This window comes from Ambystoma mexicanum, chromosome 3q (assembly GCF_040938575.1).
Source record: "Ambystoma mexicanum isolate Mex_15411 chromosome 3q, UKY_AmexF1_1, whole genome shotgun sequence".
In the NCBI taxonomy this organism is placed as follows: Eukaryota; Metazoa; Chordata; class Amphibia; order Caudata; family Ambystomatidae; genus Ambystoma; species Ambystoma mexicanum.
Window position 1 is genome coordinate 1,018,145,005 of NC_090926.1, and position 18,072 is coordinate 1,018,163,076.

The 18,072-nt window shown below is 47.7% G+C and overlaps 1 protein-coding gene across 3 annotated transcripts in view; it reads right to left on the reverse strand.

Moving 5' to 3' along the window:
- RNF213 (ring finger protein 213) overlaps window positions 1-18,072 on the reverse strand; it is a 3,248,263-nt gene that overhangs the window by 2,874,241 nt on the left and 355,950 nt on the right. For all 3 annotated transcript variants that reach the window (XM_069655189.1, XM_069655190.1, XM_069655188.1), the window contains exon 8: window positions 14,420-14,688. In XM_069655189.1, coding sequence (XP_069511290.1) covers window positions 14,420-14,688 — 269 coding nt within the window. The remainder of the gene's footprint in view (window positions 1-14,419; window positions 14,689-18,072) is intronic.

The following is an 18,072-nucleotide window of genomic DNA, read 5'->3' on the forward strand; positions in this document are numbered from 1 at the left end:
GTCTGCTATTTCACCAACAATGCTATGCCTAGAGGCTGTGCCTCCTTCTTTCAGCATTGCTTCCCGCACCTACGTATACAGTTTTTTTGAAGTGGTAGCACTGACGTAAGTAAGGCGCTGTGGGTTTAATAACTCCCAGGCGGTAGTCAGCAATTCATTTTTAGAAAGTGTGGTGAATTGTCAACATTGTTGGTAGCACAAGCGTTGTATGTGTAATCCTATGTAGGTTAATTGGCTTTTGACATATATATGATATTTCAGGCCAAACGCTTTCGTAGGAAACCGGCACTTGGATTGTGTGTGCAGTGAATTATTAAAGTTATAGAAGTCCCATGTTTAGTTAATTTCTGCTCATCACTTTAACTTAGTGAGAAGATAGTTAATGGTTTTAGGAGTGGCAGAAAGCTTACGGGCTCTCTGCCACACGTGAACATGGATGAGCAAGAAATAGTCGATTTGGAAATTTCATGTATTCAAGAAAAAGCTACAGAAGGCACAGAATGTATGGGTAATGATATAGTCGCGCAACTTCAGGGCAGCCTGGAAACTAATGCCGGAAAAATGGAAAAAATGAAATTGTGCAACGTGATGTGCTAATGAATGTCACTAGTGACATTACTCTTTCAACTTCCACACTAAAGGAAATGAATGATAGGCATTAGATTATAGGTGAGCAGAGTGATCCTGGGGAGGGGCCTATGGGTGTTTGGGACTCCTCTATGGATGGTCCAATGCATGAACAGTTCCAAAATAAAATCTGACTGTTCATTAATAGCCCCTGCCATTGAGGAACTGGTTAGACTTATTCGCCTCTCCCTGGGCCCCTCTACACCTGTTCAGCTCCGGCCTATAGGAGTGGAAAATGTCTTTATGCTTAAGAACTCTTGTGCGACTGATAATGAGGCAAATGCACCTCGGACTCGGTCTGGAATTATAGGTGTAGCATCGGGGCATCAGCCCATTAGAGGTTTAATTAACTTAAAGTCTAGTTCCCCTGTCTTTGAGCTAAATCCGAAATCTCGGCCTATAGAATCAGATCAGGAAACAACCCCTCATTATCCTAATGAAAGTAAGAGTAATTAACTCCCGACTGACAACTATAACCATGAGGAACCAAGAGGGTTATTTGTTGAAAAAGAAACATTTCTGGATGGAGAACATACTTTCCCAGTAATAACACGTATTTTGAATTTATTAGATAAAGGCCATGAACAAACCCATTGGGAAATAAGGTCCATGAAAAATACACTTGTGGAAATTATGTTTAAATTAACTAAAACAGATGGAGCTATGTTTACATGTGATGTAATAGCTTCACTGTTAATGGCCCAAAAAAAAAAAATTTAAAAAAAGTTGTGCTCAATGCATATGTCTTCCATCTAGCAAGCCTATTGTGCAGACCCCTTCAACAGGTACTTATGATGATAAAGAGGTGGGAGGAATCGTAAACATGGCAAATGCCCCAGACCGTGCTCCTGAACCAATCAGTGCATCTGTGGGTGTAAGGGATGTAGAAGAGGACGGGCGTTTAATGAAAGAAATAGCATCTAATTCTGAGAAGATCAGTGAGTTGATATCCTTGGTAACCACCTTGACGGATGCAATAAAATCTATGCAACGTACGGAAGCCTCTTTTACGTCCTCCTCTCAGGAGGATATCGCAATATGTGACAGTCCATCGGTTTTGACCGATTTGATAACTGAAGTTGGTAAGAGCGGATCCTACTGTAATTATGAAGAATTGGAGGGGGAGTCCAATACTGATGGAACCCCAATTCTGGTACTTACCCGTAAAGAAAGACTCTCGTTGTTGAGACTTGAAAAATTAAAGGCAAAACAAAATTTAAAAAAAATGTAATAATAATTTTAGAAAATCACCATATATATGAAAGAAAACAGAAGAATAAGTCCTGTGACGATGTCCTGAAGGACCTTCAACAGTTGGACGAGGAATCAAAGTCCTTGATGGTCATAATGCAAACAACAAATTCTGGTCATCCCCCAAAGTCGGAGGTTGCTTCTCTAATAGTGGAAAAGATAAATGTATTGGAAAGGGGCAATGAGGTTAAGAGAGGAAGTATCAAACCAGGCCCATCCGGGACAAATTATCCAAATGAGAATAAAGGTCGTGCGGGCCCCGTTTGGGACACTGTGTACCAAACACGCACCAAGGAAACGGATGTGTGTATATCCTCGAACACCTTAACAGAGGAAATGAGGCATAAGGGCACTAAAGGATCTAAAGAGACCGAAAGAAAAGAAACAGATGAGCTGTTTGCCAAACGATTTAAGATCCTTCACAAAATGTTTCGTATGGGCATGGTTTAAAGTCCCGCAACCCAGGACCTATTATCAAAATCCAGAAAGGTGGGCCTGTACAAACTGAGGTAAAGAAGAAGTTCATTGACCTAAATCCTCCTCCAAATATGGATAAGGATCAGATGGTGGGACCCAATACATTTTTGGAGATATTTAATGAGCAAATCAAATCAGTTAAATCTGAGGCCCCTCCAGATGACCCGGTCCATAAAACGGATCAAAGTGCAGGTATGAAGAACAAGGAACTTATAGATACTGTTAAGATTGAAGAGCATAACGCTTTGGACCATGCCTTTCTGGTCTCTGATTAAAAGCACAATTGAACAAACCTTGCTTCACCATCCAAATTCCATCCAAGTATAAAATGATACGGTGATCAGTAACCCGTTTGTTTCGGCAACTGCTAATCATAAGGAATTTACCTCTGCCGTTGCTAAATAAAATGTAAAAAAAAAAATAAATAATTAGAGTCTTATGCACAAGGATCCGCCATGGAGGTCAGGTAAAATTGTGGGAATGACTTCAATGAAGAAGCAACCCAATTTAATGTGGGTTTGGAGGACTTTATTCCTAACCTACCACAGAATGAGGATTTTGGTAAAATTTGTTGGCGTAGACCTATAATGACTGACTATCCGAGCCTTTTTTTTCTATTTTCTTTTCTAGGCAGAAGTCCCACTCGCTTCAAAGTCTTTCCCTTATTCTTGGAGCATGAGTGTTCCAGTGGCAGAAGGGGGGGGGTTTCACTAAGACTAGTGACCAACAGGCAGTGTTAGAATAGGTTCTTTAGTAGCAAAAGTCAGAGTTCCTTAGGAAAACTGGGCAAACAGGTCAGTACTTCACTTTAGAGTTAGAAGAGGGTCCAGGCGCTTCGCAGAAGACACCCAAGCAGGATTCGAGCAGTGGGAGTGGGTGCAGTGGATGAGATGCCTCCCCATCACAGAAAACAACCCACAGCTGCACAGAAATCCAACAGGCTTCAGTTAAGTACATACCCAAACCAACACAGTACCTCAGCACTGAAGATTTTGCAGCAGGAGAACTTCAGGGTCTGCAGCCAAATACCCAGTCAGTGGATTCCTTGTCGTGGAGACTGAAAACAAGACCTCAGAAGGGTCTTTGCAACAGGAATCGAAGAAGGCTCTAGGCAAGGTTTCCCTTGCAGCTGAACGCGGTTCTGCGGTTTTGACGCCTTTTCAAGGAGCAAAGAAGAAGACAGAAACTTGCGGTTGAATTTGTCGTTTTAAAAAGGTGCAGCACTCTAGTGAGGGGACTTTTCGGACTCGATTCATGTCCCTGGAGATCCACCAGAATGCCCACAAAGTTACAGCGAGATTCAGAATTCGGAAGACTGTGCACCGCACGATGGCTCGAGGTCTCAGGGTATTGGGGTATTTCAACAACGCAAGGTTGCAGCAACGCATGGGATGACTTAACAAGCAGGTCTTGTGTCTAGTGCTCTCACCAGGCTCTGGGTCGGGGTCGTTTTCAGAGGCCCCAGGTTGATTGAAAGGAAGGGATACAGCAGGCTCCAGTTACAGAGCAGGCTCTCCGGTCTGTGGAAATCGTTTCACCCGGGTTTCGTTCATCTTCCTCTTCAGTTTTGGTTCCAGTGGTCATCCTATCTTCAGCTATCAGGTTTGCAGTATTTATCAGGAATTACAGTACAACCTCTGCATTCTCTCCCCACATTTTAGAAGAATGATTGATCTGGTTGTCCAATCAGGACAGCCAGCCACACAATGGGATTTGTCCCCATTCAAGCAAGGCGTAAGACAAAGTGCTTGGGAGTTTGGGTCCCCCCCAACTTCCTGCTCTCACAGACAGGAGCCTGGGCGGGGAGTCCAGAGGAATCCCGCCGAAGACCAAAATCACACAAAGGAATTTCCCGTCGTGGATGTCAGGGGAAGGAACAAGAAACGACAAGAAACACTAGAACTGCGAAAAAAGAAGACCACATCCATTTTGGTAAAAATTGACACCTCTGGGTCCCTTTACTGCAGCTGTGAACACAGCCCGCGGTAAAGGAGCGCCAAATTAATACAAGGTTCCGCTGCCACCAACCATTGAAGGTAAGCTTGTCACTGTAACAGAATTGTTACAGTTTTAGTGTGAAAGGGGATACATTGCATCTCCCCAGCACTCCACATAAGGTGGAGTGTGCTGGTTTCACTTAAAATGTAAAAGTGATCCAAAGATCCTTTCTACCCTTGGGAACTGTAGTTCACTCAAGGTTAGCAAAAGAAAGTTAAAAGGGGAGCCCCTAGGGCAAGCCAGCAACAACAGGCACTTATTGCAAATAAGTTGTTAGAGAGGATAACTCTAAAAAGACACTATGGAGAGTCTTAAAAATGACACCCATAAAAAGAGTTAAAGATTATGTGAGTGTGGAAAAGGGTTCCCACCCACTGAGGTATTATGGAAAAATATCCCAATATTAGAGCAAAATGTTCTGGGGTTGATCCAGGTCAGGAGGATTTACCAGTTCTGTGCACATCTTACCCATCTGTAGTTTAGCCCAGAGAAAGTATTTAAACCTTTGGGAAATCTGAAAGACTTCCCTGTGCCACTGTACTGAAGGTGGAGTTTTTCAGACTCCTCAACCAACAGAAACAGTGTTCAAAATCACATTAAAAATACGAGAGCGTGGGGAAAAGGGTCTCTCCCTCCAGGTTATAAATTCAAGTTATCAAAATCCAGCAAAGTTGCTGGGGGTCTCCAAGGTAGAGAGGAATTGGTACATTTCTGAGAATTCTCCCCAACAACTGTTAACCATTGTAGTGTTCCCAGTCCTGGTGTGATGTGTTCCCTTAGTTAATCTGGGGAGTAGTTTTGCTGCTGCATTCTGTATTTGTTGCAGTTTTCTCATAAGGTATTCTGGCATTCCAAGACTGATGCTGTTGGCGTAGTCTATTCTTGACATGAGAGGACGGTGAGTGTTGTGTGGGAAGGTGAAGGAGTATCCTCTTGATTGTGTTTCAGTGGAAGAAGCATTTCTGAAGTACTGAATTGACTTATGGTTCTAGTATTAGTTTGTTGTCCATTAATATTCTGAGAATTTTTACCACTTTGGATGGTTCTTGTGGGATTCCCAGTTCGTTAGGCTGTCAGTCTAGAAATCTAATTTGAGACGGCAAACACATTTTGGTGGCCGTGGGCCAACCTTCTCATACACGATACGACAGAATATAGGTTTTCGAGTTTTCCAATGAATGGCCATTTTGATGTAACAAGAATCAACATTTTGTTTTCTAACAATTGCTCATTGCTTTCTGTTCCTATTGCTTCGCAGTATATTTTCCACTTACACTGCTCGACTGTGGAACATTGTTGTCTATATATGAAAAGGACAAGGCCACATGGCCGAGAGGATAACAAGAGTTTCGCTGAAGCACAAACGTAGGCAGCGCCAGGAAGAATGCCCGGCTCCCTCCTTAATGTAGCCTTGAAGAGCCGCAGGGCATTTTATCATTTCAGAGCTACCAGCCAGTCTCGTTATATGGTAGAATATGTTAGAATAATACCGCTAAAGGCTAGAATTAGGCTTTTCTAACGGCCCCCCTTTGCTGAGCCCGCTAAGAGCATGTCGGCTCCCAGGACACGAATAGCACCTGATAGATAGCAAGGTCCGGAATGCAACTCCCCCCTGTATGTAGTTCGCTTCCAAGAACAGAAGCGCCGTGTTCTATTCAATAACCGAAAGATGCCTTCACACTCACAAATTGCAAATTGTTACTAGAATAGATGTTTGAAGATGTCATAGTGGTCGGAGATGTCCATCATCACACCAAGTTCAAAGAAACCCAATGAAGAGGGGTGTTATACATGTCATAGCTGATTGTTTGATATGCATTTTGTATATATGTAACTGATGTACGTAAGTCACTCTCTTGCGTCCCTCGAGGTCCACGTCGCGGGGCGTGAGACCGAGTTGGCCAACTGAGACTTTTGCTTCGCAATAAAACCCTAGCTTTGGGAATACAACCTTGTGTCTGGCGTCTCTATCGTGTGTGGTGACCCGCCTTGTTCCATAGACGTCAGGGTCCCCTAGGGGCCCCTTTCAAGGCCATGGAGTATCGCGATTGTTGAACGGGTTGTAGAGTGCAATCCAGATTTTTGTTTAGTCCATACTGTGTTGAAGTTACAGTGGAGGTCATCCACTGGTTTAATTCAGTGAGGCAGTAGGTAAGAGTTGGGTCTTGTTCTTTGCCGACATTGATTTTGTAGATGATTTGAATGTCATCTATGTAGTTGAAGCAGGTGAGGCCATGTTTTTTAGATGGTTAGTCATAGGAGTCATGTAGATGTTGAGTAGTGGTAATAGTGATGAGCCTGTGGAACTGACTCAAATGGTGCCATCCAAGTTATTACATTTTTTTTCAGTCAAGAAGGATTTTAGCCAGAAGTGTGCCATGTTGCCAATTCCAATACCTTGGAGTCTTGAGGAGTGTTTCGTGGGGTACATTGTCAAAAGCTGCCAAGTAGGATTAGGGCTGATTTGACGTTTGAGTGTGTTGGTTTTTAGATCATGCCATTAGATAGTAATGCATTTTCTGTTCCTCTCAAGGGTTTGAAACCTATCTATTATCCGATTGTTTTCTACATGTTCCAGGATTTGTTTGTATACGTAGCGTTCTATTAGTTTCGCTGAGTATGCAATCTTTGAGATTGGTCAGTAGTTGGTTAGGTCTTCCGTGTTTCCCGATGGATCTTTAAGGAGTGGCTTGATGTATGCCGATTTAGAAGCTTGTGGCATGTTTCCTGTTACTAATAAGTGGTTGAAGAGGTTGAGTAAATATTCTGCAGGTGTTTTCTGGATGAGGATAGTCTTGTATGAGTCTGGTGGGCAGTGGTCTGCTCGAGAGCCGGCTCTGTTGCTTTTTCTCACCAAGCTGTCCAATGCTTCGGTCGAGATCGGTAGGAGGTGGTTTAGTCTAATAGATGGTTCTGGTGTTGTCTGGTTTAGGTGGTTGATGCTAATTTTCAGCTTGCCCTCAATGATTTGCTGGATATTTGTGAATTTGTGTTTGAAGCGGTCGGCAAGGTTGTTGCATACTTTGTGATGGGGTTGGTGTGTTGCATGCTGCTGGGTTTCTTAACTCGTTTATGGTGTTCAATAGCTCTTTCTGGGTTTTGCTTGAGTTTGCAATACGTTCGTTGTACAATGTCTTTTTTTTGTTGAGTATTTTGGCTTTGTAGATCGTATCTGCCTTTGGTTTGCATTTCTTTTCTGTTGTCATAGTTTTTCCTCCATTCTTGCTGCAGTTTTTTGTTAAGTTTTTTACAGTGCTCCGAGGTGGGCTGTGAACCATCTTACATTGTTCTCTTCAGAGAAGGGGTGAATGATTTTTCTTGTGCCATGTTATCCAATGTTTTAGCAATCCGTTTTTGCATTGCGTCCATTCTTCTATGCTCGCTGAGTCAGTAAATTATAAGTTACTCACCGTAGTGACTAATGTACTCTTACTCCTTAGTCCCCTTTCCTCCATACTGCATGGGTGTCCCTTCCAAGGGACGGGATACAGAGCCTTTTTCACCATAAAAACCTTCTTCCCCTTTAAATTTATAGGCGAGCGGGGGGCAGCGCTGGGAGCATGCGCTGTCCTGAATCCGCCCTCCGGCGCTACACCTCAGTCCCTTTAGACGCGGCGACAATAGATTAACATTGCCTAATGACAACAGTATTGTTAGGGGGGGGAGGATGGTGGGACGTATGGAGGAAAGGAGATTAAGGACTAAGGGTACATTAGTCACTACGATGAGTAACTTATAATTACTCTTACGTCCCGTCCCCTTTCCTCCATACTGCATGGGTGATTACAACTGAATGTAGCCCCAGGGTGGAGAGTAGAGCCTCCCTAAGCGCCTGTCCGGAAACCGCATCAGATCTGGAGCTGGCATCCAAACAGTAATGCTTGCAGAAAGCAAGGGAGTGGCCCATGTGGCAGCTCTGCTTATGACTTGCCAAGGGACAAGGCGCTGGAAAGCAATGGCTGTTGCCTTGGCCCCGACTGCAAGGGCATGCAGGTTTGCCGGAAGAGGCTTATGCTGCCCTTCGTATGCTTCTTTGATGGCCGAGACCATCCAGCGTGATATGGAGGCCCGATAGCCTGGTCTTGCACCTCCAAAAGTGACAAATAGGGTGGCTGACTTGCGGAAGCTCTTGGTCCTGTCAAGGTAGAATGTCAGGGGACGCCTGACATCTAGGCAGTACAGCACGCTCTGTGTCTCGTCCTTAGGTTCGGCAAAAACGTAGGAAGCACGATTTCCTCGTTTAAATGGAACGCAAACAGCACCTTAGGCAGAAATGCTGGGTCTGTGCGCAGGACTACTTTGCTGTGAAAGGTAGTATATGGTTCCGAGGTGACCAGTACCTGGATTTCGCTGTCTTAATGGTGACCAGCCTGATGTGCGCCAACGCCATTAGTTAAAATGGTTTGTGTGCCAGGGCGCCCAAGACTATGTTCAGGTCCCACATGGGTGTGGACTATTGATGGGCAGGTAGAGCCTTGCGAGTCCAGTCTAATGTTTGACAATCGGATTGAGGAGAAGACCCCCTCCTCCGAATTCCTGCAAGCCCCGATGGCTGCAAGGTAAGTGCGGCAGGTGGCCACCTGCACGCCTGAATGGGCTTGGTGCACTGAGAAGGAGAGCATGTTGTCCAAAGAACATGCCAGGGGCTCAATGACCTTGGAGTCGGCCCAGTGGCAGAACCTGGTCCATTTACTTTTATACTCGGCCCTGGTAGCCTTGCTCTTTGCGCCCTGTATGATCTCCAGATTAGCATGGAGAGGCGGAGGTGCCCAAGCGTGATCTGCTCAGGAACCACACTGAGGGCCAGCTTCTGTGGAGCAGAGTGGATGACCCTGCCCCCTGCTGCGCCAGAAGATGTGCTGGGCCTGTCCGGAGGTGATTCATAGCCATCTTCGAGAGGCTGAGCAGCACTGGCCTTTGCTGGCCACCACAGAGCTATTAGAATGATGTTGAGCTGGCGAGATTCTATGATCTTGCAAATCACTCTGTGAATCAGTGAGGCGGGAAGGCGCAAGCTGTCATGCCGTGCCACTGAATCCGAAATGCGTAGCCCAAGGAGCCAGGGCCCTGTCCCAGCCAGGATGCAAACTAAGGGCACTTCTTGTGCCAGGTGGCAAAGAGATCCACCTGGGGGAAACCCCATCTGCTGAAGATCTGAGTAACAAGGGTGTTTAGCTGCCACTCTTAGTTGTCCGCTCCCAATCTGCTGAGCCTGTCTGCCTCCAGGTTGGATTCCCCCGGAAGGTGGACTGCCGTGAGGTAGAGGTTTTTTTCCAGGGCCCATTCGCACATGCCGATTGCTAGTCTCCACAGTGGGGTGGGGGAGGGGGTGGAAATCTATCTGGTGCCTCCCTGCTTGTTGACGTAGTACATGCTGGTCGAGTTGTCCGTCTGGATAAGGACAACCTGGCCCCTGATCAGCGGGAGGAATGCCCCGAGCACTAGCCAGATGGTGTTCAGCTCCAACCAATTGATGTGGTATTCCTGCTCTTGTCTGGTCCAGATGCCGTGGACCAAGAGATCATCCAGGGTGGCTCCCCATCCCTCTAGAGAGAAGTCCATGGTGAGGATTACCTGCAGGGTGGGAGGCCGGAAGGGCTTGCCCGTCTGTAGGTTGCAGTCCCTGGACCACCATGTGAGGTCCGGATGGAGAGAAGGAGGAACAATGATCATCTCTGACTGAGAGCCCCGCTCCTGGTGCTATGATGCTGCGAAAGTGCAGCTGTATCCTCCTCACCCCGAGTCTCGTGCGGGAGACGGCTAATAGGACCGCTGCCGGGAGACCCAGGAGGTGCTGGTACCACCACGCCGAGGTCACCTCTCTGCTAAGGAAGTGGGTCGTGGTCCTCTTGATGGCTGTGATCTTGTCCTCCGAAGGAAACACCGTCTCGGAGCACGTGTCCCAGATGAGTCCCAAGAATGTCAGAGTGTGCGTGGATTGCAGCTGCGACTTCTTGAGATGGAGCGAAAAGCCCAGACCATGCAGTGTGTTCATAAGAGCCTTGGAAGCGTGGTGGACTGCTTCCGGCGATGTAGCCCTGACGAGCCAGTCGAGGTATGGGTAGATGTGGATGCCCTTCGCCCTGAAGAGAGCAGCCACCGTATTCATGGGCCTGGTAAAGACTCTGGGGGCGAGTTGAGGCCAATAGGAAGGACCTTGTATTGGAAATGGAAGCCCATGATACTGAACCGTAGAAAAGAACTATGGGGCTGCCATATATAGACATGCAGGTACGCGTCCTTCAGATCCAGGGAGCACATCCAGTCTCCTCTGCACAATGTCTCCGCTATAAAAGCTGGCGTAACCATCTTGAATTTTTGTAGATGTAAGGAGAGGTTGAGGGAGAAAAGGTCAAGCACAACTCTCAGACCCACCTGGTTCTTTTTCTGAATGGCCTAGAGTAAAAGCCCACGTCTCGCTGGGAGGCTGGGACTTCCTCCACAGCCTGCCTCTATACGAGCATTCAGATCTCTGCCAAAAGAGTTACTGTCCCAACTTGAGGGAGGGGAGGAGAGGCTGGGATAAGTAAGCGGTACTCCGTGGATACTACAGAGAGGATCCAGAGGTTTGCGAAATTCTGGCGCCAGAAATGTGCACCGAGAGCAAGCTTGTCCCCCCACTCCCCACTGGAGACACGTGGACCCGGAGGGGCATGTCATGCCTTCTTTCCCTCACAGGCTGTTGCGGAGGAGGCGGACTGGAAAAATCCCCTACTCCCCCCCCCCCCGCCCATTTTTTACTGCTTGTGCCGATGAGTTGGCGAGCGATCCGGCTGTCTGGACCTCCGCTCTTGGTAGCCGCAGAACCTTCCGTATGTACGCTACTCATCGGAGCGCTGCTGTGACTAGGTGTGCGGTTTGGGCATGGTCTTTATCAGGATGGATAAAGACTTGGCTGTTTATGAGCTGTTTCTTTTTGTCCAGCTCCCTGTCCATGGGGGAGTAGAAGAGGCCCCCCTCGAACGGCAGGTCTAATATGCGTACCTGGACGTCTGGGTTGAATTCAGTCGCACGTAGCCAGACTGTTCTTCTCATGTCCGTGACGATGCAGATGGCATGGCCAGAGGTGTCAATGTGGTTCACGGTGGACACCATGATGTCCTATGCCACCAACTTGGCCTCAGCCAGTCCCGCCTTGAAACGTGATTGGCTCTGCGTAGGAAATCAGCAATTTCCCGCCACAACCTATGGTTAGCGGCCGCCAGCATGGCATCGGTGTTGGCCTGACGAATATGCAAGGACGCTTTGGAATACCGCTTCTTCCCATACGCCTCCAAGAACTTCTGCTCAGTGCCTAGCAGCGCTGCAGAGGAGGAGGCTGAGGACGACTGAGACTTGGAGTATGGTGATGCCGCAGAGAAGTGCGGCTGAGGGTGGGCCTATTGCAAGAGTGTATCCCCTTCCATCTGCCTGTACTTGGCGTCCAGGCGTCGAATGACTGGCTGGACAGAGTGGGGCTTGAGCCAACCCTTCTTGGCCAGGACAACTACATCAGTCTACAGCGGAATACCCATTTTAGCAGAGGGGCATCGCGTGAGGACCTCTGCGAGGACCCCATCCACTGGCTGCTCAACCTCTGGTTGAGTAAGGCCTAGGTACTCAGCCAGCCCTGCAAGACGTTTATGGAAGACCTTGGCTGACGACGGCTTGTCAGGGTCCTCCTCCACGTCCGTGTCCACCTGGGGGTCCAGAGGATACTGCACCGGTGGAGCAGTGGCAGCAGCCAGAGCCTGGGGTACTGGGACCGGAGCTGGAGGCTGCAGTAGGGGCTGGTACGGAACCACCTGAGGAATAGGTTTGGTGGCGGGGGTTCGGAGCAGGTGGCAAAGGTTGCGCCGGGACCGGGGCGCCAGCGGAGGAGCCCGAGGTGCTGGAAGCATTGGCGAGAGCACCTCCCTGAGGGCATCTCTGAGGATCACCCCCATCCGGGAGGGTGGGGGGGGGGGTGGGGGGGGGGAACTTCATGAGTCCCAGGAACCTCTCAAAAAACCTGTCCTCACAGGCTGGAGGGATGATAGGGGATATAGACAGAGTAGCGGACGGCTGCTGGAGGCGCTGCATACCCTGCCCATATGGACGTAGCAGGAACCTGCCCTGCACAAATGAAGGATAGGCTGTAGGCCACGTACCTGGTTGACACCAGTCCCATCTTGACACTCGTACTTTGCCATCCTGGTGCGGCGTCGGACGGGTGATGTCTGGCACGTCATCTTGGTGCCTGCGTCGTGTTGCTTGGCTCGCTGGGCCCAGCCTCCTCCAGGACTCTTGAATGTGGATCATGAGGCATGCCCTGCTCTTCAGGCTGAGGCCTGGTAGGCGGGACGCCCTCGGCCCGGGGCCAATAGAGCCGCATTTAGGCACCCCCTCAGATGTATTGCCGGTATTAGGGCGTGGACCCTCTGACATCTTGCCGGTACAAAGGCTGAGCCCTTGAGTGACAACCCGGTACCAAAACTTTCCAGTCCCTCAACATTGTCACCAGGAGGATCTGAGGATCCCTCGACCTGTAGGCCGGTAGCCGTGGAGGCCTCGGTGCAGGAGCTGGTAACCACCTGGCTAGCATGTTCTTCAGAGATCTAGATAACAGGGCGTTGCATGCAGTACAAGCTTGCCAATCGTGGCCTGGGCCATGGCAACGAAGGCAGAGGGCGTGGGGGTCTGAAGTTGGGAAGAGCCTGTCATAGGGTGGACACCTGCTGAACCCTATGTAAGTCGATATGCGCCAGGGAGGAATGTGACGCCTGAGGACCGAGTACCTGAATGATAAAAAGACAAAGAAGAAGTATCCGCGCGTTGAATTACATAGACGAAGCCAAACCCAGGAGCGCTGGTGAATTCGGCCTGTTCCCGCCGACACAGAAAAGGGGACTGAGGTGTGGCGCCGGAGGGCGGAGTCAGCGCAGCGCATGCTCCCAAGTCCGCAACCCTGCGCGCCTCTAAATTTAAAGGGGAAGAAGGTTTTTCTGGTGAAAAAGGTCCCCACGGGGAGCCCGAGAGCCCCAAATGGAAAAGCAGATTCAGGCAGACAACGCGGCATGGCGGAAAACAACCGCGTTGCGTCTGCCTGAATCCACGGGGAGCCAGAGAGCCCCAAATGGGAAATCAGCTGCAGGTAGAATCACTACGCAGCATGTAAACATAACCGCGTGTGTTTCTGCCTGCTGTGGCTTTCACTTTGGGTCTCCGGTGCTCCCAGCCACAGCAGGCAGAAACACACGCGGTTGTGTTGGAAAACGCTGCGGTTTTTCTTTCCAAGTTTCTCAGGCTCCTCCGAGCCGGAGGAGCCTGAGAAACTTGGAACGAAAAACCGCAGCGTTTTCCACCACAATAATGTTGTATTTATGTTTGCGGTCGCTTCAAAAGCGACCGCAAACATAAATACAACGTTTTTAAAGCTGCGGTTTTATTTCTAAGTTTTCTGGGCTCCTCCAGCCCGGAAAACATAGAAAAAAAAACGCAGCTAGTGCTTATTTTTTGTAAAAAAAATAGCACTTACCGAGATTCAGCTGCAGCTTTCCTGCTCTGGTCTCCGGTCCGCGTCCTCCGAGTCCCGGCACTAATGAAGGGAAAGCCACCCAGCGGTAGACTTTGGTTACTACAGCTGGCTGGCTTTTCCTTCATTAGTGCCGCAAAAGCAAAAGCCAGCACAGGAGGGCCTCCATTTCACAAAATGGCGGCTCCCCTGTGCTTGCTTTTTCGAATTTTGAGCTTGAATAGCTCAAAATTTTACATAGGAAGTTTTAAAACGGAGGATGCGATTTTTTTTATTTTAATGTGGCCTATCTATTTTTGAAATAAAATTTTTTACTGGAGTATGCCTTTAAGTAACACCACTATAAGGCTATTTTGTTTATGTGCACGTTTGCCCACATCCAACACAAACTAATTTCACAACATAGGACTAACTGGACCGGGACTTTTAAGAAGAACTTTGACAGAAACATACTACATAATTCAATGTCCAGCTGACATGCTAATGAATCACACAGATCTAGTCTGGATACCAATAATTGGAACATATTCAGCATCTCGTCATGCGCTGCAATAAAATGATCATAATACTTACTTGGGGTAGAATGAAAACACGTCCCTCAAGGACTCCAATTCTGCAAGTGCTTCATGCCTGGGCATCTCTTGTAGGCATAGGAGTCTGCACAGCTTAGTCAGCTGCTCTTTAGAGGCAGGAAGCTTATACGTTTCACCGACTATGAGAACGATAAGACCAGCAGCCAGACATTTCTCCACAATAACATTCCCTGGCGTTGCCCTTGTACTGACACTGCTGAGGAAAGGCTTCGCAACTTTATTGAGGGCTTTTGTGATCAAATCAACCACCTACAGAACAACAACAAAAAAGGCAAGTGAAAACTAAAACAAAGATCTGAAGTGAACGAGCATGGTCATGATAAATGATTGGGGCATTAAATAATTATCATGCTTTTCTTTTTCAGTTACTGTAAATTCAGGAACGTTGGGTAAACCAAAAAACCCACCAACGAAAAGCCGGGATAGTTGCACATATTGAAGGTTGACTTCTTAAAATATGCACGTTGAGTGGAAGTAGAGTGGTCTTTTGTAACGTCTCTTCAGTGCCTGCCTTTCAACATCGTCGCCAGGGACGTCATTTCACCAAAGAAGTGACATCACAATGCCACGCCCCCAATAGGGACATCACAGGAAGTGATGTCATTTGGCCACGCCCTGCATGACACGTGATGTCATCGGACCACACCCCGCATGACATCACAGGGAGTGGCATCCCATAGCATTGTTTCCAAGAACACTATGAACAATATGACACGATAACCCTGTAAACTGATGTACATTTCATGCATGAATGGATCACCATATGTATCATTAATATCAGTGCGTATTGGCCCATATTACCAAATCCCTGTGAATGCAAGCAGACATCTAAGGACAAACGATAATGATGTGTTATTATATAGCACTTGCACTTCATTTATAACAACTATATATATACAATATCACACTCCCAGGACTACAAATCACAGAATGTAAACCTAAAACCAGGACTGACGTTACGGTTTTGCCGGACCTGTCTGTCCCGGAATAGGTGCTCTGTCCCCCTCTCTCAAGCCCAAACTCTGTAGCGAGCGACGTGAAAGCGGATGAGGCAATGTGCCCAGGGACGCACGAATGCCGTGATTTGAGCCCAGGACTTTCACATCTGACCCACTGCACAGCAGTAAGTAACTTAAATGCACTCTCGACTTAACACATCTTCTCACACCGGGTCAGGGTGCGTTCAGGTCAGTTGCCCAGCAAACTCACCCCGACCTGCGTCCTACACTGAGAGGGGGCATTGCAAATTGCATTAGAGAAAAATGCCCTCTACTACTCTACTACTGAAGTAGTAAGGGCATGTACAGGGATAAAAGGCATTTCAAACATGTGGCAGTAAAAAAGTAAATCTCTTGTGTTCACCCTCCACGCTGTGGCTTACAGAGGAGGCCTGGGAAATGTCAATTATATTACTGGTATTGAAGCTCAGGGGCGCACACTCTATGCTGCTGCATAACGATAACAAGGACTATAGATATAATTGCCCGACCCACTCAATGGTGTGGTTCGGCCTTTAATGGGAAGCCGCTAGGTGCCTTTACAAATGATGAGGCGAGGGTTGGCGATGGTTGGCACCATCCATCTTGCTGTACGCGCACCCTCCTATCTGAGATCAGCACAATGCGCTGGCGCGTTGATGAAGTATTTTGAGGAACACCAGAGATATAGTATTGTTTCTGAGTGAAGGTAAAATCTCACAACTGACACAGGCATTTGTCAGGGACCCCCCCCTTCACCGCGATTAATGACGGGCGTGCGGAGAGTGCTGGGTCTTTGGCATGTACGACAGTGCACTTCCATTCTGTACCCCCTCCCCCTTTCCCATGTCACCCCACAATAGGATATTGATGGACCCCATGACCTACTAGCAGCACTGCACAGACGACGAGGAGGACCCACCACCGTCCCCACCACCGTCCCCACCCAGCACTAAAAACAGTGCGCTCTCACCGGTCCCCGACCTGCCTTGTCAGTCTTAGTGGGAGGCCAGCGCCGCGGCTCTGCAGGCCACAGCGGCCCCAGCGGCTCCTGACCAACAGGCTGCTTTACTGCAGCACACAGGAGGACTGGACCCACCAGCCCCACCCAGCAGTGAGCACACTAGACTGTCACTCGCCGTCTTATTTACTGTGTTTTGGAGCTTGGACGCTCATCGGCAGGCACGCGCAGGTAGAACCAGCGATCCACACGACACAAATTGCCAAGTGCTTTAAAGTACAAACAAAGCAACTCACCCCCGAAATCACACCATTGGCCCTGATCAGGACATTCAATTAGGGCTGGGCAATGCTTCCAGACATGGACAATAATAAACGAATATTGAGGAGTTAATTATCTCTGCAGAACGAAGTGCAGCAAATGCCATGTTCAAATAGCCCTAGTGCTTTGCCCGCAGATTGAATGAAGGACAATTCTATAAGTGAAATTGTGGTGGTGTCTAATATAAGACAAACATTCTCATGCTTGCCACCATTGCCATTTTTGCATCCGGACATTTAAGTTAATAAAAGTGTTTATTTTGAGATTTGAATCGTTTGTCGGTGTCCTTCATGATGCCTTCACAGTATTTAAACAGTACCCCAGGTAGGTTGGCACTTTTATTAGCAACTCCCTGTAATAGAGCAGCACACTTCCACCTGAATCGTCAGCACCCTGCAACATTTAAGCAATACCAAGATATACTTTTAAAGTAACATGGCATTTTGATAACCCCTTGCAACAAATGTTATATTATGGCATCTTCCAACCCAATCCTGTGCAATGCATGATAACCTGGCACAATATTAAAACTGGTGTCATTTGTACTGACCAATGCATAATTGACATGCTCCAAGAGTTGACGCTCTGGCATCATATTGAATTTTTCCTACAAAATTGCTTGTAAATGCCTTTTTATCCAACTTTCCCCAAACATTGTGCTGTAGAAATGCTACTTTTATGCCTCACCAAGTCCACTTTGGGCTACTTCGCCCATGTCGGTTTGGGAAAAACATCCACATCGTCCAATTTTAGGTGACCTCCCTACTTTTGCCTGTATCCCCTACTGTACCCCCGACCCCCTTAATTTGATTCCTGGAGATGGCAATGTGTGAGAGGTGCTCAGGGATGAAGGTGAAGTCCTGCCCGATTCCAATTTCTAGCCTGACTTTTCCCAATCAGAGAGGTATAACAGCAGAGTATCTAGTGAACTGTCCAGATGGTTTATACATCATACCCAGAAAACACCACAGGCCCTTGTTCTTTTATTATGGCCGTAACAGACCTAGTCTTAAGCACATCATCAAAACAAGTCATGACTATGCCCTCCTCTTTAGTCCTATCACAATTTCCCACATCAGAGGCTGAACAGACCCAAAGCAAGATCTGATGTAGTCCAGCTATTGGGCTCTTCCCTATTGATAACTGATTAGATGGATTTCTAGAATCCAGCCTTGTGCAACGATTTTAGGAGGCCACCCTGGTTATAGTAAAGAGGGAACTCAGAGAGGTTAGCCAAAACCTAATCAAGGTAAACATGGACAGCAGTCAAGTCCATTCTCAGGAGAGTGAGAGTATAGTCAGGGGTACACAATGAGTCCACACAGTGCAGCACACTATTTCAGTTTAGACAGGAATGTATACAAATAGTTATAC